The 23,314-nt window shown below is 43.1% G+C and overlaps 1 protein-coding gene across 1 annotated transcript in view; it reads left to right on the top strand.

Annotated features, from left to right (window-relative positions):
* Positions 1 to 21,867, top strand: part of ANO2 (anoctamin 2) — a 335,522-nt gene extending 313,655 nt beyond the window's left edge. Inside the window, exons 20-24 of the mRNA XM_079140683.1 lie at positions 6,808 to 6,960; positions 7,313 to 7,365; positions 9,206 to 9,387; positions 18,770 to 18,875; positions 20,932 to 21,867. Of these exons, the coding sequence (XP_078996809.1) occupies positions 6,808 to 6,960; positions 7,313 to 7,365; positions 9,206 to 9,387; positions 18,770 to 18,875; positions 20,932 to 21,204 (767 nt within the window). The 3' untranslated portion in view covers positions 21,205 to 21,867. The remainder of the gene's footprint in view (positions 1 to 6,807; positions 6,961 to 7,312; positions 7,366 to 9,205; positions 9,388 to 18,769; positions 18,876 to 20,931) is intronic.
* The last annotated feature ends 1,447 nt before the right edge of the window (positions 21,868 to 23,314 follow it).

Here is a 23,314-nt window from a genome sequence, read left to right as displayed (position 1 = left end):
CCAGTAGATCCTACCAACTTATCTCTCCCTCATTTTGTTATAAAGCTGGGGTGAAATGTAGTGACCAAGTCTCCTTTAAGCACAGTGAAATGAAGAAAAGCTAGAGCCAAATGCCCCCTACTGATTTGTCCTTGTGTCACATTGGTTTTCATGCAGTCCACTTTCAATGCTTAAACTGTTGCTTCAAGCCTATCTCTTCCTGCTGTGACTTCTCAGGGTTTCTGAACGGAGCCTGATTCATTGTATAAACCCCAGGTGACTCCATGCACGTGGAAAGGGAATTCCACTTATTGTCTTTATGTCCTAAGTAGTCTGTGAATTTGGATTAGTGGAGCAGGAAAGCTCTTAGTTACCAACCCTATAACAAACATTCACCTACCTCTTTTACTTGTTCCTCAAGTCCAAAGACCATGAATTCTGCAAAGCCTCCACAATCTGCTGGTGAGAGCAAGTCATTCCTACCCAGTGCTCTGTAACACCCTGTTAATGCTGCCATTATTGTTCTAACTCAATGATACTGTCAAGGTTTGTTTACATTTTCTCTTCCCCACTGCATACTCAAAGTTCCTAGAAAGATAACATAGTAATCTATTTGTCTTGGTCTGTTTTGTGTTGCTGTAACAGAATACCTGAGACTGGGAAATTTATAAACAACAAAAGTTTATTTGTCTTATAGTTTGGAGGTTGAGAAGTCCAAGAGTGATGACTCCAGTGTGTGGTGAAGGCTTCCATGCTGCATCATCCCTTTGTGGAAGGCAGAATTGCAAGACGATGCCACACTTGCTTTTGTAACAAGCCCCTCTCACAGCAACTCACCTACTCTTAGGAAAATGACCTTAATCCATTCATGAGGGCTGAGTCCTTTTGACCTAGTCACTTCCTTGAAGTCCTACCTCTCAGCACTGTTGCCCAGGGGATTCATTTCTATGACATGAGCTTTGGGGGGGACACCTTCAAGCCACAGCACTGATGATCTTTGTTTCCTAGCAGTGGACTTGGAGTCAGTATGTAGAATGTACTCAGTAAATGTTTGTTGAATAATGAGTGAGTGAGCGAGTGAATGGTGGATATTGAGAACCTACATTTCTGTTGAGCCTTCTACTGTTTTCCCAAGCAACAGAGGTCTAGGCTGAGGCCAGGCTGAGGCCATAGCTCATGCCTTTCTCTCTCTCTCTCTCTCTCTCTCTCTCTCTCTCTCTCTCTCTCTCTCTCTCTCTCTCTCTCTCTCTCTCCATGGTCCATCAACACTTATAGTTCTTTTTGTATGGCAGACACTCTCAGTGCAGAGCACAGTTGGCATCCCTTGCCCTTAGGAGAAGGAGGTCCCTGGGCAGAGCTTTGATGAAACAGGCAGTGATGACCTGCCCTGACTGTGCTTTTCCACAAGTATTTCTATTAATGGACTGTTTCTGGCAGAATCTTTTCAAAAATTGCCTCTTGAGCAAGAAGACAAACTCACACCAATGCGTCCCTCAGTTGTTCCCTTGCCTTGCTCATTAGTGGCTCACAAAACAGAGCATTTTAATGTCTGAGTTTTCAATCCCTCTAAGCAGAATGTGTTGCTTTTGCTTTTGTAGAAAGAAGAATTTAAAAAGAGCAGTTTCATGTTCAATAGAATTGGAATGTTTTTACTCTAGCTTTCTTTAAAGCATCTGTACAGATTACAACAACCAGAATTACTGTGTGGAGGTATCAATATTTTATGTGTCTGTCTTCACATCTTGGTTAAATACAATGCTTTCAGCTCACATATTTTAAGTTTTCTGCCTCGGGGTGTGTGTGTGTGTGTGTGTGTGTGTGTTTCACACCTGACAAAAGTAAAGTTCCTATTCATGGAACAGATGTCCTTTGAACATCTGCTTCTGTGGAATAGGCACAGCAGAAGATGATGAGGACTCAGAAAAGGGTCAAATATGGTGCTTGGTGTCTTTGGGCTGACCATCCAGAGAGCAGGTCACAGAAACAGAGGTGTGTGCAAGGCATTATGGGAAGGAAGAGGACATAAGAAAAGATTAGCCCTGAGTCACCTGTGTGTGTATGAACACACAGTGAAAGAGTAGGTATGTTTATCGAAGAATTTTAAATAAATCAAAGCTTTGTCCCATTGACATCTTTTTCACTCGCCCTGGCCAATCCATTTTATTCTGCCTTCTCTACTGTTTGCCTTCTCTAAGCAGATTGCCCTGGAATGTCCTTGCTGGATGCTGTCTTGTTTAGTTTATCCCATTCCTCCTTGTTATTTTAACCTAAGCCCAGGTAATCACCCATGATTTTAATTGCCTCCAGAATCAGGCATTGTAGGACTGGTGGTTTTTTTAGAAGGTTCTTGGCTGCTGGAGTGTGAGAAGAGAAAACCAAAGTTTATGCCCAGAAATATTTTCAGGCTTTGTGCTTCCAGTTCAGCAGGCTTTGTGCAGATTTAGTTGAAAATCAACTTATGGATTCATCCCTAATTGTCTTGGCCAGGTTTAATCTGTTATTGGTCAAGTCAGCCTGGCTTCTATTATGCAGCACACTGAGGATTTCCGGTGTTGCTCTTATCCGAATGGAGACTTGCTGTTTTTAGAAACAAACCTTAGCGTTGATGAAACCTGGTATCATTGTGTCCTGTGAAATGAACCCAGAAGGATTCCCATCTGATATGGCATTTCAGACCTTTGACTGAAAAGAGTAAGTCTTAGATTTGGCATCCACATGCTGGAAGATTATGGTTTTATATATATTTTTTCTCCCTAAGATTAAAACAAAGCTTGCTATTTGTTTCTGCTTCTTTGGATTGAATCCTGGAAATGCTCAGGGTACCCAATCTGAGCAGGGAGCCAGCAGCAATGGTGTATCTGCAGAGGAGAGCTTTTCCTGGCCCAGGATACCGCAGAATCACAGTAGAGGAGGGAACAGGAGTATCCTGTCACTGCAAGTCCAGCATTGCTGATCTTTGCTGACCTCCTGAGCTCCTCTCCTGAGTCTGTCCAGGGCTGACCACATAGACTTACAGGACATGGGGAAGGACATGAGATGTTTAGTTATGGGAATCAAATAAATGACAGGAACTATTAGAGAGCTTTGAACTAGCTCTGGAAGGTGATTGTGTTTGGAGAGGAAGAACAGCAGAGAGCGTACGTCTGGAGAATTTGAGAAGGTAAAAAGCAAATGAGCATTCTTAGAGGACCACATTTCATCACTGCCTCTGGAGTTCATATGAGAGAAGAGATAATGAAAGCGAGAATTTTCCCAAAATCCTGGGAGGATGTTGGATTTCCCTTCCATCTCCTCCCCTCCCCCCCCCCCCCCGCTTCCTTCTTCCCTTCCCTTCCCTTCCTTTCCCTTCCCTTCCCTTCCCTTCCTTTCCCTTCCCTTCCCTTCCCTTTCCTTTCCTTTTCTCTCTCTTGCTTTCTTTTGGAGTTGTACCCAGGAGCACTTCACCACTGACCTACATCCCGTTCTTTTTGTTTTTTATTTTGAACCAGGGTCTCACTAACTTGCTTAGGGTCTTGCTAAGTGCAAGTCTGGTCTCAAATTTGTGATCCTCCTGCTTTAGCCTGACAAGTTGCTGGGATTATAGGTGGTGCCACTGTGCCTGACTGCAGCCCTTTTTAAAATTAAAATTTTTATTTTGAGACAGAGTCTCACTAAGTTGCCCAGACTGGCCTTGAACTTGCAGTCCTCCTGCCTCAGCCTTCCAAGTAGCTGGACCAAGTAGGTGTGTGCCACTCCAGAACACGTGGCAGGAAGTTAGATTTCTGAGTGCCATTTGCATGAATGTGGTGAGGGCATACTGTATACATTTGCAGTCACTCAGAAGTAAACTACTCTTTCCATTCCCACCAGTCTCCTTGCCAAACTCTTGCTAAGACTTTGAAGAGTTTACATAGTTCTGTTGGAGAGAATAATTTGTGATAAGAATATTTGCTCTCTTAAACTGAGTTCATTAGAATCAAGGAGGCTAACTTTGAACTCTATAAATAAAAATGCATCCATTTATGTACTTAAATACAGACATGCATTTTACAGGTTTTAGAAAACTAGTCCAACATCTGTTCTGCTTTCCTCATTAATTCTATCCCCTTCACCTCCTCTGCCCTTACCCCTACCCCTCACTTTAAAGTTGAATGGCTCAGCAGAACCTCATTTAAAAGGCACAATAGACCCTGCATTTTGAACTGGATCTGGGAGCTTGTTCCATTTCTATTTGCCAACCAGGTCACCAGTTATCCCAAGGGCCCAAACCTGGCAAATTTGAGCCTTCTAGTGCAAGTGTCTTGCCACTGAATGATTCTTGCTGGGCTCCTAGAGCCTGCCGAGAATCCACCAAGCACCAAGGACAATGGCAGTGGACAGGATTGTATCAGCAAGAACACTGACTGACATTTGTGAGCCTAGCAAATTGCCACATCAAAAGAAATCGGGCTGCTTCCTGTGTACATTCTCTCTATTTTTTGCAATATAAAGCCCTTACAAATGCTAGCCAAGTGCTCTACCATGGAACTACATACCTCCCCAGCCCCTTTTATTGTTATTTTTAATTTTGAGACAAGGTCTCACTATTTGTCCACACTAGCCTCAAATTTGTGATCCTCCTGCTTCAGCCTCCTAAGTAGCTAGGATTAGAGGCATGCACCACCATGCCTGGCTCCCATGTGTATTCTTTCTTGAAATTTCTTTGAAGTTGGCTTATCCCCTTGCATGAATATGGATTTTATATATATATATACACACACACACACAATTTGAGTTCTGACTTTTCATTCTTTATTTGAATATCCTAGAATCTTAAAGCATGTCTAGGAAGACAAGTATCACAAAGTGACAACAAATCAGACCAGTAAAGAGTTTAAATTAGTCCCTTCAATTTATCAATGAATATGCCAACATCACTGATGTACAGGAGCCTGACCCAAGCCCTATGACTGGTTAGAAAACATCTGGGTCCAGAATTCAGGTCTCCTGACTCTCATTCTATGCTTAAAACATTACATTTGTGTCTATTTAGCATATGTATGCATAGTATACATTGCAGCCATCTGTACATGTCAATATTTATTCCCATAAGAATAAATTTACACGTAATACATAACATTTATTGAACAGTTATTAGGTCTGAGACATTGTTCTAAGCACATTACATATTTAATATTATTACTTTTATGAAAATCCTATTAGGTGGTTATTACTACTTTATTATCCTCAATTTACAGTTGAGTAATTGAAGCACAGAAAGTTTAATAACTTGCCCTATTATGTGGAAAAGTTCAATTAGACTTTGACTTTCCTGGGACTCAGGGCTGTTTTTATCAGCAAATATATACTAAGCCCGTGAAGTAGACAGAGCCCTTGCCTTACCACTGGGGAAAAAAATACATGTGAGTTAATCAGTTCAGTTACAGCATTCACTGATGGCTGTAGCAGAGGCCTGAACACAGGACAAAAGTGTTCAGAGGAAAAGTAATGGGCTTCACTAGGCAGGTGGCATTGGAGCAGTCTTGGGAATACATAGGAGTTTGCCAAGTAGAGAATGGATGGTGAGCACACAAGAACAGAAGGGCCTGTGTATCAGGAAAAAGTCCAGAGAGTGAGAAGTTCAGAGGATTAGAAGCAGGAGCAGGATCATTATGGGGGAGATTTTGGAGATAAGGCTAAAGAGGCAGGTTGAGAGCAGATTGTAAGGGCCTATATGCCAAGATAAGGAATTTGGGTTATATTCAGTAAATAGAGACGATCCATGGAAATTTTTATGAGTATATTAGGTGAGAGAGAACAGGGGTTGCATGCTGGAAGCCTGGGAAGATTGGCTTTTCCCTTTTCCACAACAAGGAAAACAGGAGGTTCAGGCAGGGCCCTGACACCTGCCGATCATCGGACTGTCATAGGCTACCACTGGCCTTTGCTCACACTGCCACTATGGCTTGGAATGCTCTCTGTAAATCAGTCTTCCTGGACACCACAGGAAGTTGGTGTCAGTGTAGATGGTGTTTAGATACCATGCATGAAGAGTTTCCTTAGTCCCCACCCTGAGCAGACTAGAACTTGGCTCCCTTGGTTCTCCTCTGTCCTCTGGCACATTCTTCTTTCTTGGAACACATTTTTTTTATAAAGTACAAAAAAATCTTGCACATATTTGTGTATATTTATCTCTCCCCCTCTAAACCAGCCCCTCGATGGCAGGACCAGACCTTTGCCTTCTTAAATAGTTGGCACAATGCCTGGCATTTAGCAAGCTCCCAATAAATGTGTGATGAATGAATAAAACTTACTAAACAAAAGCAGGGACTAGAGTTATGGAAAAAGAGTCCACATTTGGGAGATTTCTTTTTAAGTTATATCAAGGATTAGCAAGCTGTGGTCTGAGGGCCAAATCCAGTCTGCTTTATTTCCTGCTTTTGTAAATAAAGTTTTATTGGAATACAGCCAAGCTCGTGCATGTGTATGGTTGCTCTCATTCTACTGTGGCAGAGGTGAATCATAGTGACAAGACCAGAAGGCCCATAAATACCAATATATTAACTCTCTGGCTCTTTGCTGAGTGTGTTTGCCCACCCGAATAAGGCAAACAGGACTCGTGACTGGAAGAGAAGGGTGGCAGAAAGGAGAGTCAGGACTTTTCCTTTGTACATACCTCCTTACTGTACTTATCCAGAGCTTTGCTCAAGTGATGACAGTGATCCTTGAGGTGCAGGTCATCAGAAGGAAATACTTGTAAGTGTGGTGCAGGAGGAAAGGGGAGACCCTGGTAAGAGAGGCCATGGGCCACAGTGCAGGGCCCTGCTTCTCCTTGGTGAAGCCAGTCATGCTGTTTGTTCTCTCTCCTAGTCATCCAGTTTGGTTTCGTCACCCTCTTTGTGGCCTCCTTTCCCTTGGCACCTGTGTTTGCCCTCCTCAACAATGTCATTGAAGTGCGACTAGATGCAAAGAAGTTTGTTACGGAGCTGAGACGGCCAGATGCTGTGAGAACCAAAGACATTGGTATGTGCCCGGCATAGGGGTTACTGTATCCCCCTGCATGGTGGCTCCAGCCTCCATCCTCATGTGCCGGGAATCAGGAAGGTTGGGCAAAGCCCTTGCCTCTTCCACCTTCCAGGTTCTCATCTGCACATCCTTGGATGCCAGGAGGTCTATCTGGTCATATTATCCACTCCAGAGATCCCTCAAACTTCCACACAGTGGGGCACCTAAGCCTTTCCAGACACATCCACTTGTTGGGGCCCTGCAGATCTCCCCTGGTCACTTGTCCGTAAAACATCCCACTAAGCTCCAGCCTTGTCATCGCTGGGCCGAGGGTGGGAGTGAGCCAGACACCGTTCTTTCTGTCTTTTAGGAATTTGGTTTGACATTCTCTCCGGAATCGGCAAGTTCTCTGTTATCATCAATGTAAGTGCTTACATCCAGGACCCCTGGCTCTGTGGGAGTTGCTTTCAGAGGAGCTGAGGTCTTCAAAGCAGGAAACCAGCCCTTGTTACCTCCCGGCCTTTTCCATTTGCAAACTCTACTTAATAGACAGTCTCCTGGCTAATGGTAACTTGTAACTCACCATGCTGTCGCCAGAGCTGAGCAATCTTATTTTTAATTTCACTAAGACAAAGGTAATTATCCGTTAGAATACATACCTTGGCCTTAAGAGTCAAAATCAGAACTTTTCTCAGAGCCAAGAATAATGAGGAAAGAATTTTATGTATCTATCCATCTCTTTCCTTTACTCTTGAGTTAAACAATACCTGGAGTATTGCCCAGGCTGCAATTCCTAATTACTGTTCCTCCAAACTGTCTAGTAATTATCCCCATGGACTATGGCACTGCATAGATTAAGATAGGCCCTGGAAGGAGAGGTGTCCTACCTGTTGTGACCTCCCTAACTGCCTTGCCAGACATGTCCACACCACAGAGGAAATCCTGCTGGGCCCCAGCCAACAGCCCCTCTGCTTTCACATTCTACATGGATGGTGGCCAGGCAGGCCTCCTGTTCCAACTCCCAGAAAATATCAGCCAGCTTGGTGCATATCAGGAAAGCCACTATTGCCTTGGGAGACACATGCTGAAATCACAGAAAAATGATAGGAGATATGCAAGGAGAGGCAGAGAAAATCAGCCCACTGCATTTTGAACATTTGCACCCTCTTTAACCTCACAAATAAAGTACAATTTGAAAAACACAACCACTTGTGTCTGCTAACACAGAAACTCTTACTATTAACTATCTGAGTACAGAACAACATGACATTTTACTCCCCTGGCTTTTCTAAGACTTGTTTACTTATCTGTAAAATGGTACCTCAGAATAGTACCCACAAAATAGGATCATTCTGGAAATTAAATAAGATAAAGAGAAACCATAAACAAGTGCTCGGTAAGTTGTAGCTCGATTATTGTGTGCTATTCATTCTTATATATGGTCATAGCCATCCACACTCACATATACTTTGAGAAACAATATCTAAACTACATTTTTAAAGGGACCTTAATTGTTGGTACAGAATAGAATATAAACACCTGCCAAAAAGATTTAAGATTTTCTTTGCAGAGAGTACCTCCATGTTCAAACATGCAATCATTCATTTGTCATTTGGTTTGCTTCATAGACATTTATAGAGCACTTAGATATGCCAGATGCTACATTAGGTGTATATGGCTCTAGCAGTACCTATCCTTACCCCTCTTGGTCTCACTTTTCCTAAGTAAAATGGATACAAATCAACTTCTATTGCATTATGTGCTTTAAAGTATGGAGAAATAATAGTCACATTGAGGAAACAGAAATCATACTCCTGACTCTCTGGTGTCCCTCAGGGCAGATGTACCTGGCCATCTAGCTTCCTGATCCACTACATTGAAGTGGCTTTCCTAACACAAAGGGCGATTTTCTCAGAATATCTTGCACTCTGTTTTGACTTGGACAATGACAATGTCAATTCAAATATCTTAGTGGTGGATTAATGCTTCCAGTACCCAATGACCCAACCTGGCCTTACATCCTTTGCTGCAGTGCTTGTAATTCATCCTCTTGACAACCACTATCCAGTGAATTTACTTACACTTACCAGAGATGGAAAAGCCAGGTGCGTCAGCTGCGTGTGCTCAGGGACAGGCACCTGAGCGGGCTGCACCTCTTAAGGGAGAGCCCAAGAGCAGACAATCCCTCAGTCAGATGGGCCCTGTACCATCCAGACAGCATCCATCCTGATTATTCCTCAGTGCTTGTGGTTCTGTCCCTTAGGCTTTTGTCATCGCTGTTACCTCCGACTTTATCCCCCGCCTCGTGTACCAGTATGCCTATAGTCATAATGGGACTCTGCATGGCTTTGTGAACCACACTCTCTCCTTTTTCAACGTCAGCCAGCTGAAAGAGGGAACGCAGCCAGAAAACTCACATTTCGACCAGGAGGTTCAGTTCTGCAGGTAAATCCATCCTAAGGAGGAGGGTCACAAAAGACCAGAAGCAATAGATTCAGCAAATTACCTAGATGACCTGGAATTACATCATTCTCCCTGCCTCCATCTCCTGTTCCTTCCCACCAGCAATTTATAAATCAGTTGAATTAATCAGCAAATATTTATTGAGTGCCTTTTGCTAGACACCATTGAGCAGACAGAGAGCTGTATAACCTTGTCCTCCTCATCAAGAATAGGAAATAGCAGGTTGGTCAGTAATTATAAGGAATCACAGGCAGTATGGACAAGGAGTGCTTGTGGGTATTCAGAGGCAAGGGAGATTACTGGGGACTAGAATGGAAAATGTGGGCTTCCTGAAAGGGCTGCTAGGATTTGTAGGACAGAAAGAATATTCTAGTAATAGCCCAGACATGGTGGTGGGGATAAATTTGGGATATTAGATAATCACTTAGGGGCTAAGCAATATATTTAGTAATGAGGATGTTTGGAAGAGAGTAATGGTGAGTAACATAGGAAATACAAAGTATGTGGAAACTCCTAGAGTAGTGTATAAGTCAAATCCTTGTTGAATTTGGATAGGATGAAGTATGTAATGGGAAGTTTTGAAATATGGCAGGAATTTTAATGTGATGCAATAGGAAAGTACTAGCCTTTTTAGTGCTAGTACTAAATAATTGGATAAAGAGTAGTTTTAGGAAAATTGATCTGGTATCAAAGAGGAAGTTGGACTACAGGTGAGAATTCAAGAACACCTGAGTGGCCACATCCTTTAGACATGAATTGTGCTGGGCATCGACCAGGTTTTGGAAGTAATTAAAAGAAAGGGAGAAGATGAGATATTTTATATGATTTGCCACAAAGTTAGTCACAACAGATAAGGAGAGAGGCTGACTTATGGATATCTCAGAAATCTGGGATGAGGTCAGACAACCAGGTAATTGTGGGTCCATTGACTGGGGTAGGGAAATGCTAAGAGGATCTAATCCTTCTTTCTCCCTCTTTTTTTTTTTTTTTTTTTTTTTCCTTTTTGGTACCAGAGATTGAACCCAAGGTCACTTAACCACCTAGTCATATCCCCAGCCCATTTGCCCATTTTCATTTTTTATTTTGAGATAGGGCCTCACTAAGTTGCTGAGACTGGCTTTGAACTTGTGATCTTCCTGCTTCAGCCTCCCAAATTGCTGGGATTACAGGCATGTGCCACCATGTCTGGTGAGAATCTAATATTACTGTACAAATGATGAATTTGATTTCAGTCTGGCTTCATTTAATACATGGTGTGAAGTCCAATGGGGCAATCCTAATTCCTGAACACACTAAGCTGAAAAGATCCTGTGGGACCATTATCTTTCTAAGACCACCCCCAGTAGTGTCTCATGTAAAAGCTGCCAGTGCCCTCATTGAAGAAGAGGTGTTTTCTGTAATGTTTGCAGCAGTGGTGACCCAGCTTGTCTGTTATGCTTTCCTATCTAGGACACAGTGGGACCCAAGGTCCACCATTTTTGAGGCTGCTGCTTAGGTTCATATTCTTAGTCTGAAAATACAAAGAGAAAATGATTTGGTCTTTCCAACTCACATGAATGTCTGGATTAAACAACCTTACCAATCTACAATTTAAATAAAAGAACATCTTGATCCTCAGGTACCTTAACTTCAGGGTTTAACACCAACCAACCAAGAAATGATGAAAAATCAGGGACCAGACCTAATAAAAGATGGATAAATTTATTCATCAATTTATATCAGCCTAGATGTTTCAGAGTTTTGTTCATATCCAGGACTACAAAAAATCTAACACTTGAACCAAAGTCTTATTGCTGGCAGATTTGCTACTAGACTCTACACTATACCAATGGCCACTTCTCTATCTGACTGACATGCCAGACTGTCTGTGGTGCTGGATTTTGATCTATAGATCCAAAGTCATAATTCACAAAACAGAGGGTCTGAGCCAGTGCTATTTTCCAGTAGCATCTGGATCATGAAATCAGTCAACAGATTCACATTAACTAAACAAATAGGCAAAATAGAATTACAAAATCATTTTGTAACTGGAAGTGATCACAGAGATTATCTTGTTGAAGCTCCTCATTCTACAAAAAAAGAAGTTGAGGTTTAGAAAAATGAGAGGTTCTCTAAGATTATGGAAGTTTCTAGCAACAAATCCTGAACACAACAGTCCAGGACTGCACCTTAACTCCCATGTGTGGTGGGGAGCAGCACCAGTGTGCCTCATGTGGGGAAGCAAGGCTAACACTTGCTTAGTTGGTCTGAAAGCATGTATCTGCCATAGGGACCTATAGGTCTGTGCTTTCCCTCTGACTATCAGATCTCCCAGTACCCTTTATGAATATGTTTTCCAGATTCATCAGTGGCTTAAATTGGCTGGAACAAGAAGGAACTTTAATGCCCCCCCCCCCTTATTCAAAGTTGAGGGAAGGTCTAATTTTAGACAAGGTTTTATTCAATCAAGTAGGTCTAATTATAAATCTAATCTTCTGTCTCCCAACTCCAGTCAATGTCAATTGCATTTTTAAGCTCACTCTGAATTATATCCTCTAGTGAGAAATCAAGATTAATAGGCACTACTCAGCCCCAACAACAAATGCCCAAGACACCAGGTATTGTTGGTAAGTGTGGAGTTCTTTTGAACCTGCCTTCAGGTCACTGGATTTACAGCCCTATGTGAAGCTCTGATAGTCTTTCTCCATTTTTCCATGCAAGTAGATGGGATCATAGCTTATCTGTTATCCATTTAAAAATGGCAGAATTATCAGTGGGTACATATATAGGAAGTGTACTTTAATTCTATGTTTCTGCCAAGAAAATTTATCTGCAGAAAGTAAATCATCCAAAGATCAAACCAATGTGACTTTGGGGACGTTCATCATGTTTCTTACTCTCAGTACTAGTGAGAATTATAGATTCATTATGCAAATATTGGGGGGATCTCAGTTACTTAGTGGAGAACCAACATGCTGCTTCTTTCAATAAGTCTAGAAGCAGATGAGTAGACAGGTAAACAGCAATTAAAATATAGCTTCAGTAATTTTCAGTGGGGTAAATGCAGGGATCTGTGTGAACCCTGAGGAAGAGCCACTGACCTAATCTAGATTTAAACATTTAAGCATTCAGGGGAAGTTTCAAGGGAGAGGTAACCTGAAGGGTGAGGAATACAAGCATGGCCAGAACTCCGAATTCATATGACCAAGTCATCTGGAGGGTGGAGAAGGGTGGGGGTGAAAGTGGTGGACAATGGGGCACAAAGGAGGGTGTTGGACATCAAAGGAAGTCCAGGGAGAATACTGTATTGCAGAGAGAGGAGCTACAGTAAGGAGGACAAAATGGAAGAACACTAGATCAAGAACATGGTGGTCACATTGAGGTGTGTGGAGTGCATCTTAGAGCCCTGGGGTCCCACAGAGGGGGTTTAAGAGAACAGTAATGAGGTAGAATTTTCCTGAGGGCTCTCTCTCAATCTATAGTGTGAAGGCTATTGGGTTATAATGAAAATAAAGAGATGCTTGCTCTAAAGTGTAAGCAAATGTTTAGAGAATAGGGTCAGCACTAGATTTATAATATATCAAATAGATATACTTTGGAGGCTACATTTCCTAGATCAATAAGATTGTTGACGGAAATCTCTACCTTATGGGGTCTTTCCCACTACTCATAGATAAAAAAAGATAGAGAAATGTTATGAAAAATCAGAGAACTCTACAGCTTGCTCCAAGAGCTGGTGTTTATAATTGCTTTCATGAAGTTTGCCCTGATTTTCTGGCAAATAGTGTTTGGAACATGATGACCCTTTTTATTCTTAGCTTTCAATGACCTCTGAAGATAAATGTGGCTGAATAAAACTGAGGTCTCGGGTTTTAGCTTTCAGTGACCTCTGAAGATAAATGTGGCTGAATAAAACTGAGGTCTCGGGCTTCAACCCAGCCATGCTAGGGATAGAGGCCTCTTAAAAATAGCAATAAAAGTTAGGACAAGTCTCTGGCTGCCCATTTGAGATTTTGAGATCTATTCTCAGCATTTGAGGAGTGATGCTTGCCTCAGCTGTACAGCTGCTCCTGCAGGGCTGCTTTGTAAACAGTCTTGGGACATCTAGCTACAGGTATGATTAGTGACTATTTGACAGGGCCACCACATCTTGGAGGATAGGCCAGCTTGGTTCCTGGTTCAGCTGGAAAGGAGCAAAAAGCTCACTGGGGCAGGGCCTGGCCAGGGCTCTGGTGCCAGAACAGAACTCAAGGAGCCCAGATGGGCATGATCAACCCAGTGGCTCTGTTTGGAGGTGTTGAGCATCCAGAAACAGCATCCTCAGGTGGGTCCTGACAGATTTTTCTCCAGGCCCTAAGTACTTCCATATTCCAAGGCCCTGTGAAAAGTCTTTGAAGAGGTGAGTTTCTTTCCAGGCCATGGCTTCTTCACATCTGTTCCACACTGACACCAGAGGTAGAGTCAACTTTTCCAGGTGTTGGTTTTCCTGATCTTTACCAACCACTGGATTGGCATGGTTCTCATTAGTTCCTAATTGCCTGTACTGTTTTCCTTTGCTAAAATACCAATTTCAGAAGGCAGTTTTAAGTAACTCAGATGGTATGAAAATTTTGTATGTAATTGTATTCAGCATTAACATGACATATATTTCCACTGGGATATTTTAAAATTTTCCTTACGTACCACTGTATGGAGTTGAGAAGGACATTTACTAACTGATTCATGATATAACCAACACCTCATTTAAAAAGAAAAGCTATTACTAATGGTTGATGACCAAACCCTCAGTGTGTGACTTTGGCCCCTTCATTCACAGTGATTTTGTATTTTCTTGAATTGTGGCAGATGTCACAGATGGTCACCTTGCAGATGAGGATGAGGTTGGGGATGGAAGCATCTGAGCCAGTAACCTCTCTTCCCTCTCTGTACTTTAGTTTCCCCATCTGTAACAGGGAGGGCTTTGGAATAATCTCCAAAGATTCTTTTCTATTTTTTAAAAAATGTGATTATTCATGTAATATATTAATGTATTCCTATAAAAAATTCTAAACATCACAAGTAACCACTCCAACTCCGATCTTCCTCCATCTTAACCCCTGCCCAATCCTAAGCATTTTCCCAGCAGTAAGCAGGGTGAAACATGAGTGTGAATCTTTTCTGGATTTTTTTTTCTATGAATTAACATAATACAGACTTGTAGAACCTTTAAAGTATTGTTTAATGGGCTCATTTTGCAATATGACTTAAGTTTGTTAATAGGAACTTTATTTCTTCAGGTGATGTCTAAATTAATTTTAACCAACAAAATTTTTCACAAAGTTAGAACAATAGTAATGTAATTTTAAAGCTAAAATATGTTGACTTTGGTACCAGTTTCACTTATATGTGACTCTGTCCCAATAAAGACTATAATTTTGCTCTTTAAAGTTCAGTGTAAAAATGTACTTGGGTGAACGGAATATTAACAATGATTACTTTTTAAAAAATTAACTTCTTTGTTATAAAAGTAATTATATATATATATATATATATATATATATGAATGAAGAAAAGGCCCTTTTCTTAGTCCCCTCCCCAGTCATTATCTCCCAGGAGAACCCATTGCGTCCATTTTCCTTTGAAGTCTCCAAAAATCACATTCAGAATTATCGTATTGTTTTATGAAAAGACAATGTTGCCTCCTTTAACATTCAGCGCATATACACACGCATACCCATGTTCATTTATTCATGGTTGGGTGAGAAAATCCAAGTGTGCACTTCTGTGCACTCAGCACTGTGATACACAAGGTGTTGGTTTCCTTTTATGGACAGGATGCTGAGGTTCAGAGATGTACAATCACTTACTTATTGTCTTACAGTTAGTAAGAGGCATAACCACTTCAAGTTCATGCTTGCTTTTTAGACACTCTAGTTGTCCATTACTGAAAGTCTCTCTTTCTTGGAAAACTCAAGAAACCCTCAAAATCAATGTTCACACTTAAGGAGGACTGGATGGGTGAGGGTGAGATCTAAGAATGTCCCCCAAATTGTATCTCTGAGATTCCAGTCCTTTATTGATTGACCCCATTGCTGCAGGCTTGTGGTGAAGAAACACAACACAGCAGTAAGAGGCAAAACAAAGCCACTCACTTCATAGCCAGGAAGCAAAAGAGAAGGAGAGGAAAGGACCAGGGTTCCATGATCCCCTTCAAGGACATGCCCTTAATGACCTACAGACCTCCCACTAGGCCCCACCTCTTAAAGGTCCATCACTTCCCAATGTACCTTCTAGGGACCAAACCTTTAACACATGGCCTTTGGGGGACATTCAAGATCCAAACAAGAGCAAGGACACAGGAGCAAAGTGGTGACATGGCATTCAGTTTCTCATTTGCTGACTCCGAAGCACACAACTTTCCTCAAAGCTGAGCACTGGGCTTAGAAACAAAGCAAACACATAAACCATTACCCCAGCAGTGGAAAAGATTAAGTCCATTAGCCACTGGCCTTTTGAGAATATTTTCTATTCTTAATGCTAATTATCTCTTTGTTTAATTAGTGTCTTCTTGTTACTTAGTGAAAACATTTGATAACCTTGACTCTTAGGATGAATTTTTTTTTTTTTAAGTTGTGAAATCTGAACTTATGTTGGCATGTAAACAACGGTTTACTTACCTGGTAGCAGAGGCTTATTGGAATCAATGTTTTTCAAATGATGAGTCATGGTTCATTAGTGGGTTATGAAATTATTTCAGTGGGTCACAAGCAATGTTTCTGTGGTACTGGGGACTGAACCCAGGAGTGCTCTACCACTGAACTACATTCATAGCCCCTTCTACTTTTTTGAGACAGTCTTTATTGCCCAGACTGACCTTGAACTTGGCAATCCTGCTGTCTCAGCTTCCTGCGTAGCTGGGATTATAGGCCTATACTACCATCCAGGCTTCAAACAGCAATTCAAAGAATAGGCTAGGCTAGGTTAGTCTAGGCTAGGCAAGGCTAAATAGTGCATACAGAAAGAATGAGTATGTTTTGTGTAATTTTTTATTTTAGTAACATATGTGTATATGTGCATCAGTGTAAAATGTATTTCTTACTTTAAGTCATAGTTTTTTAAAAGCTAGCTTTGGAAAGAACAATGTGAGCAGATGCAAAATTCATTAAATTGCTAACTGCTCTTTTCTGTGGTGTGGCTTTCCCCTTACCTAACAGAGCCAGCCTTAGCTTATCTGAATAGAAGTATGTTCAACTAGACCTTTCTAGACAGATCTCTTTGTTAATCTTCCACTGCTGACCGTCAGTTAGATAGATGTGCCTGTTAGATTCAAAACATGCTTTGGACACACAGGGAGGGCAAAGTGATGTTTCCAAAAGCTGTGGTAAGTTAGTATTGGAGGTGGAACCAGAATTAGATTATTTATGGATTCTTTTCAGACTGGAAAAAAGAGGAGTGAGCAGTGACTCTCATACCAAGGTCAGTGAGCAGCTGTTCCTTCATCGAAGGAGCTAGACAAGACGAGAAAGGGACTTTCATGGTATCGGGAGGGATTGGGCTGAACCTGAAAAGGGATTGCCCCACAGTAAGGAGTGTGTGTGTGTGTGTGTGTGTGTGCACATGCATGTGCTGATTTGTGTGCCTGTGCCCACACACGTGTCTCACCTCCTTCCCGGGAGGTTTCAAGAGGAGGATGATCAATTGCCTTCTGCCCTAGGGTCCTTTCTGTGGGCAGCAAGGGCATAGGTCATTCTGAGAATTTTCCCACTCCAAAATGTACTTTTTCGTTTGACTGTTCCGATCTCTCTCCCCTTAGCAAGGATAATCTGGAACTGGCTGTGCTTCTGTCCTCAGCCACGGATGGATATGATGAATCCCGTGGTGCTCTGCTGGGTTGCAGTTAGCTTTGCTTTTCACCCGGATGTCAAACCAAGCTTGCAACAGCTGTGATCAGCTGTTAGGAGAGGGGGAGCTGGGTGGGAAGGGGGAAGCTCCTGGCCTCTTGCCAAACCCTGGTTGAAAGCTCAGTGTCTGCCATCTAGTTTGTCTCTATTGCTCACTATTGCTGTGCCTTTTTCTATCTCTCTGTGTGAATCTCTTTCCTCTCCTTTTTTTTTTTTTTTTTCCTCCTCTTCTCTTGTCTCTCCTTGGACAATTGGAACCCATCATGATTTTACATAGATCTTTTGGAGCAGCTGGTTTATTCAGGACAGGGGAAGGGACTAAAGAATCCCCATTGATGAATCTCTCCCCTCAATGCAGCTGTTGGTGAGCTACTCTATGATAGTGGGAGAGAAGCCTGGATTTAGCCAGACATGCATTCTTTCCTGGACTCCACATCTTACTAGCCACAAGACCCTGGCCAAGAACTTGAACTTCTCTGAGCCTCAGATTCCTCATGTATTATGCAGAGATAAGAATGCCTGCCTGAGGGATGCAATGATGCATCTTACAGAGAAGCCCTTTGCTCAGGGATTGACACATACTTCATGTTCAGAATGTGATGGTTTTCTTTCCCATCCCTTCCAGACTGAGTCCCTACCCTGCCTTCCATAGCAGGCACACACACTGCTTGGTGGCCTGATGCCACCCGAAGTCTTCCAGGGTAGGGCTTGTTTTGTGTCTGAGAAAAACGAGCTAGTTTTAACATGAATCATTCCAGAATGGGGATGAAGGCAAGGGTGAGGGAAAACCCAAGGCTTCTCTTCCATCTGAGAAGGAGGCATGAGCTCACACTAGGCTCTGACATCTTTTTATTTTTTAGATTATATGAATAGATCATGAAGATGGCTAATGAAACAGAAATACTTATCAACTTTATTTATTGATGCTTTCATCCCAAAATTACCCATCTTCAACTTGGTCCAGATCAGTCAGCCTTCCTTTGGGTTTAACAGTACAGCCTGGAAGCAAGGCCAGCCCCTCTGGTAGCTGGAATTCCAAAGCCACTGGTGGAGAAGCCAGGATTACCTACTGTGCTGCATTTTCGGGGAGCCTCAGACTGCCACAGAGCACTAGAGGAGTCATCTGGTGTCTCCCTACCCTTTCACCCTTTCAACCCAAAGGGTGGGGACCCAAAGTGTCCCTACTGGCCTGGGTTATTCTCATGATTCCTGGGATCATCTGGGAATTGAATCTAGACACCAAAGGGAGAAGTTTTGGGGGACTGTTAGGAAAAGGAGTAGGAAAAAAGACATTTCTAGGCTGATATTGGCTTTTTTGGACTTTGATTCTCTTATTCCATACATATTTGCTGGTTGGATCATAGATTTCCTGCTTCCCACATCTAATTTCCTCCCATATTTCCACAGCTAATAGCTAAGAGCTTGTCTGATATTCAAATCCTTGAGTTTTTACTACCTTTCCTCTGTCTCTTCCCAGTCTTAACACCACCTTTCTCTTTGGACAGGTTCAAGGATTACCGAGAGCCACCATGGGCACCAAACCCATATGAGTTTTCCAAACAGTACTGGTCTGTTCTGTCTGCCCGTCTTGCTTTTGTCATCATCTTCCAGGTGAGTTGTTCCAGGTGAGATAAGGAATGGTATTTAGGATCCAGGAGACAGGGGTAAAGAGAGTCATAACTACCTGCCAGCCCCTCACCTTCAGGTTTTCAAGGTACTGTCTCTTGAGACTCTCATGGGTCTGGTTCTAAACCTCCTTAGATAATTAAAATCCAAGGATGCCCAAGTCCCTTATATAAAGTGGCATTGTGTTTGCATACAACCTACACACATCCTCTCCTGTACTCTAAATCATGTCTAGATAAGATAATGTAAATTCTTTATAAACAGGTGCTATATTGCATTGTTTAGGTAATAATGGAAAAGAACTGTATATGTTCAGTCCAGATGCAATTTTGTTTTCTAATATTTTTGATCCCTGGTCGGATCAAAAGAGCCCATGGAGATGGAGTGCTGACTGTATTCTGTGACACAAGGGGTCTTCACATGTGGCAGGCAGAAGTGAATGTTCCCTTCCCTGGGCAAAGCAGGAGGACTCCCAAGAGGGCTTCTTTTAATGGATGGACTTTGCAGAAGGAGAATAAAACACAGAGTAAGATTACCGGACAGATGTGGAGTAAGTTGCGGGGTAGAGATAATTTCCCATTTAAACCTAAGACAAAGGAAAGTGGGAAGGGCAATTGAAACCAGAATCTCAGCCCCTGTGCAGACAAACAGCCCACCTCATTTCTGCATTCCCAGAAAGGGCTCAAGTTCTGAACCATTCTTCTTATGCTCTTGGGGCCCCCCTTTGTTAGTGCTGTTTAGCCACTGAGACATCTGGTGGGAAGGGCCCCCAGAGCCATCTAGCCATCCCTGAATGAATAGCAAACTGAGCCCAGTGATTCCTATCTTTGACAATAGCCACAGCTCCAATTGCGTCGCTGAGATTCTCCAAACTCAGGGGCCCCCAATTCCCACTAGGGGTCCTGTAGGTCTTCAAGTGGGGCCAGCACACAAGCCCAGATCCTTTTCTCTTGGACTCCCTCAGGCTTTTGTATTCCCTGAAGGCAGATCTCTGGAGGCCTCTAAAATATCCTGCCCCCCAGACCCCAGCCCAGGAAGTAGAGAAGCCCATCGGCTAGTCTTTCACTTAAAGAAGACTGCCATTCTTTCTCTGCAGAGATGAAGTGATACATTTGAAAAACCACTCAGACATCCCCCTACTGCCCCACCTGCAGGAGTCTCCTCTCTTTCCCATATGTCACATGTCACAGGTTGCTCAAGCTATAGAAGATGTTTTGAGGAAGAATATATGATGAGAGTTTTCTAGCACCTAAGGTGACTGAGAGCAGAAGTTGGTCCCCAAAGTGTTCCCCTGAGTCCCTAGGAGAACATACTTTTCAAGGGCTCAGTCATTGCCTTGGGATCTTAGAAAGGTGAAGATACATTGATGTGAAATCTGCAGCCAGGGAAAAATATCACAATTGGAGAAGGGTGTTGGGTAAATGTGTATGAAGGGTAGCTGGCATGTATCAGACCACGCCAGTAACTGTTGTCACATACTCATTCGCACAACTGAAAATGCTTCCAGGAAAAGAAAGTCCTTTCTTACCTATGCACCCAAGGGAAGCGATGTGGTTCAGCACCCAGAAGAAGGAAGCCCTATAAAGTGTGCACAAAAGCTTAGAATTGATCAAGGAGAATTGGAGGCAGGAAGTCCCAGGTGGTCAGTCAGGAGATGGCTGTGATGCACTAAGCAGAATGCAGTGAATGCGGGTGATAGGTGGGAGTGACTGAGACCAGGAGTCAATGCAAATACCAAAGCCCATCTCAGAGAGGACAGAGAGAGCCAGCTGGAGGGGAGAGAGGAGTAACTGTCACAGTCACAGCTCTGGAGAGGCCACTGCACTTTGTGGCCACTTTCCAAGAGGTTCTAGAGCAGGGAAAATCTGGAGGCTTGAAGACTAAGAACAAGACGTGTGAGGGCACTACTACAAGTCCTGCTGAAGGGAAGGAGCAATAGCCACCATTTATCAAATGAAGCCTTGCAGCGTGCAAGGCACTGTTGTTGATGTTGGACATGCCTGCCTCTCCACTCAGCCACTTTCTCCCTCGCTTTTGACAGAACCTTGTGATGTTCCTGAGTGTTCTGGTGGACTGGATGATCCCAGATATCCCAACGGACATCAGTGACCAGATCAAGAAAGAGAAGAGCTTGTTGGTGGACTTCTTCTTGAAAGAGGAGCATGAGAAGCTCAAGCTCTCTGATGAGCCAGCCCAGAGGAGCCAGGGAGGTGGGGATCGGAGCAGGAGGAGCCGGGCTGCCAGCTCAGCACCCTCCAGCCGAAGCCAGCCAGGCAGCATAGCATCCTCAGGTTCCCAGCACACCAACGTGTGAGCTGCGCATCCCACTCCTCCGTGAGGAGGATGGGCAGCAGCAAGATGCGTGCGCACAGAAGCACACTGGTACACCCACACGGGCATGCTCTGCATCTGCCTGGACCTGGCCTGATGGCGGATCAAAGAATATGTGTGAAAGGGAGAGAAGAAAGTTGAGAGAACAACAGAATGAGTGCTAGAAGGAAGAGAAATGATGCTGCTTTTCAGAAACTTCAAGCTTAAGTTTCTTGTAGATCCTCTTTTGAGTTATATCCTTTTAGGGGATTGTTACCCCACTGGAGTCTCTCCACCCTAGAGTTTTCCAGGCACCACGAGCCTTCCCTTGTCCCTGGGGCTTCCTCTTGTACTTCACCAGCATCTCATATGACTGCAGGCTGTGAGAGAAGTGCAGGGAGAGCCATGTCCTAGCCGTTGTGGTGCATGATCACCACCCCCTTCCTGCTGTCACCATGAGGAAACCGCTCTGGGCCACTAGCAACTGGGGCTGTCACAAACTGCAGCTGATACAAATTAAGCTGCAGAGCTGACTGCTGTGGCCACTGGACCTGAGGGTGGCAAGCAAAGATCCAGCTTGGGCTTGGCTCCAGTTCATGTCACAGGGACGTGTGGAGTTCAGTGCGACTGTCATTTTATGCAAGTTCAGATTTCAAATAATAAAATAAATGGCAACACTTTTTAAGGATGCACCTCTTGTCTTTGGTGCTTTGTATCTCTCTTCTCTTCCCTCCTTTCTCCCGTCCTTCCTTCTCTCTTCTCTCCCCTTCCTTCCTCTGTATGAATATTTGTTGAGCCCCCTACTGTGTGCCAGACATTATTCTTAGACTAAAGAGATAGCAGAGAATAAAAGAGAGAAAAATCCCTGCCTCAGGGAGCTTACACTCTGGAGAGAGATAGACAATAAGTCAGTAAGTGTGTAGTATTTTAGATAATAATAAGTGCAATGGGGAAATATTAGGTAGGACAAAGTAGACAGTAAATAGGGCTCAAGAGGTGAGGGGTTCTGCCATTTTGTATATGAATTAATGTCAAACCCCAGCTGGTGAAGAGGTCACATCTTGTAGTGCTAGTGCATTCAGTTGGTTGCAGCTTCCTAGGGCTCTGTGGTGAGATTTCCATGCATTGTTGGAAGTGAAGGCCAAACACAGATCGTCATCATTCACTGTACAGCCCCTTCTGCTATCCAGAAACTAGTGTCATGGCTGCTCCAACCACACCCATCTCCAGTTTCTCACAGGTCAATCTGACTAGAGGAGACAAAGAATCATTCTGATGTTTCAGCTGCCTGGTAGGGGACGGCCTCTGGTGTGGTGGGTCAGCAGTGCTGCCACCGTAGTTTCTAGCTCCCTCCTGGCCACATATGGAGTTGCACTGACCACCAACACTTGCTATGGAAAGCAGCCCCTTCTCTTGTGGGGATGACAGGGCATAGATATAGCTCTTAGAACAGCAGGTAGTCATGTCTTAGACCAAACATGTACAAATAATTCTATAATCAATTGCAATTACAACACTCACCACTGGTGCCTAGATTTGAACTACAGGGGCATAATAATATTATATATCTTACAACAGGCTTCACTGATTTGGAGAGAGTGAGGTGGGGCAGGGGAGGAAAATTGCAATTCATGGAGTAGTAAGGATGTGGAGAGTCTGGACCCATAGAAAGAGGATGTCCCTAGGGACTCTTATGAGCATGGATGGTATTGATACGTCCTGGAAGCAGTGTTGGGCCAGACTCAAGGGTTGCCTCCCTCACCAAGGTGCCACTTGGCATTGAGTGAGCCAACTCTATGCCCACTGGCTGTCCACTTTTATTCTTTTTTAAATTAAAAGGAATATTTTTATATGATCATAAAGGCAAAACTTGTACACCAAGAGAGATTCAGACAGCCCAAAAATCAATGAAGAAGAAAAGAAAACTGCTCACAATCCCCAAATCTATAATCAACGTTGACAACTGTTGTGTCTTCCAGATTCAGATTCCCTGTCACACACATCTCTTTGTTTTAGCGACAATTATGCTATGTATGTGCTGTCTTGTTACCTTTTCTCACTTGGTGTATCTCACTGACCTTTTTGTTCCAATAAAAATAGATTCATTCATTCTA

This window comes from Sciurus vulgaris (genome assembly GCF_902686455.1).
Source record: "Sciurus vulgaris genome assembly, chromosome: 5".
Taxonomy (NCBI): domain Eukaryota; kingdom Metazoa; phylum Chordata; class Mammalia; order Rodentia; family Sciuridae; genus Sciurus; species Sciurus vulgaris.
This window is presented reverse-complemented; position numbering and strand designations above follow the sequence as displayed.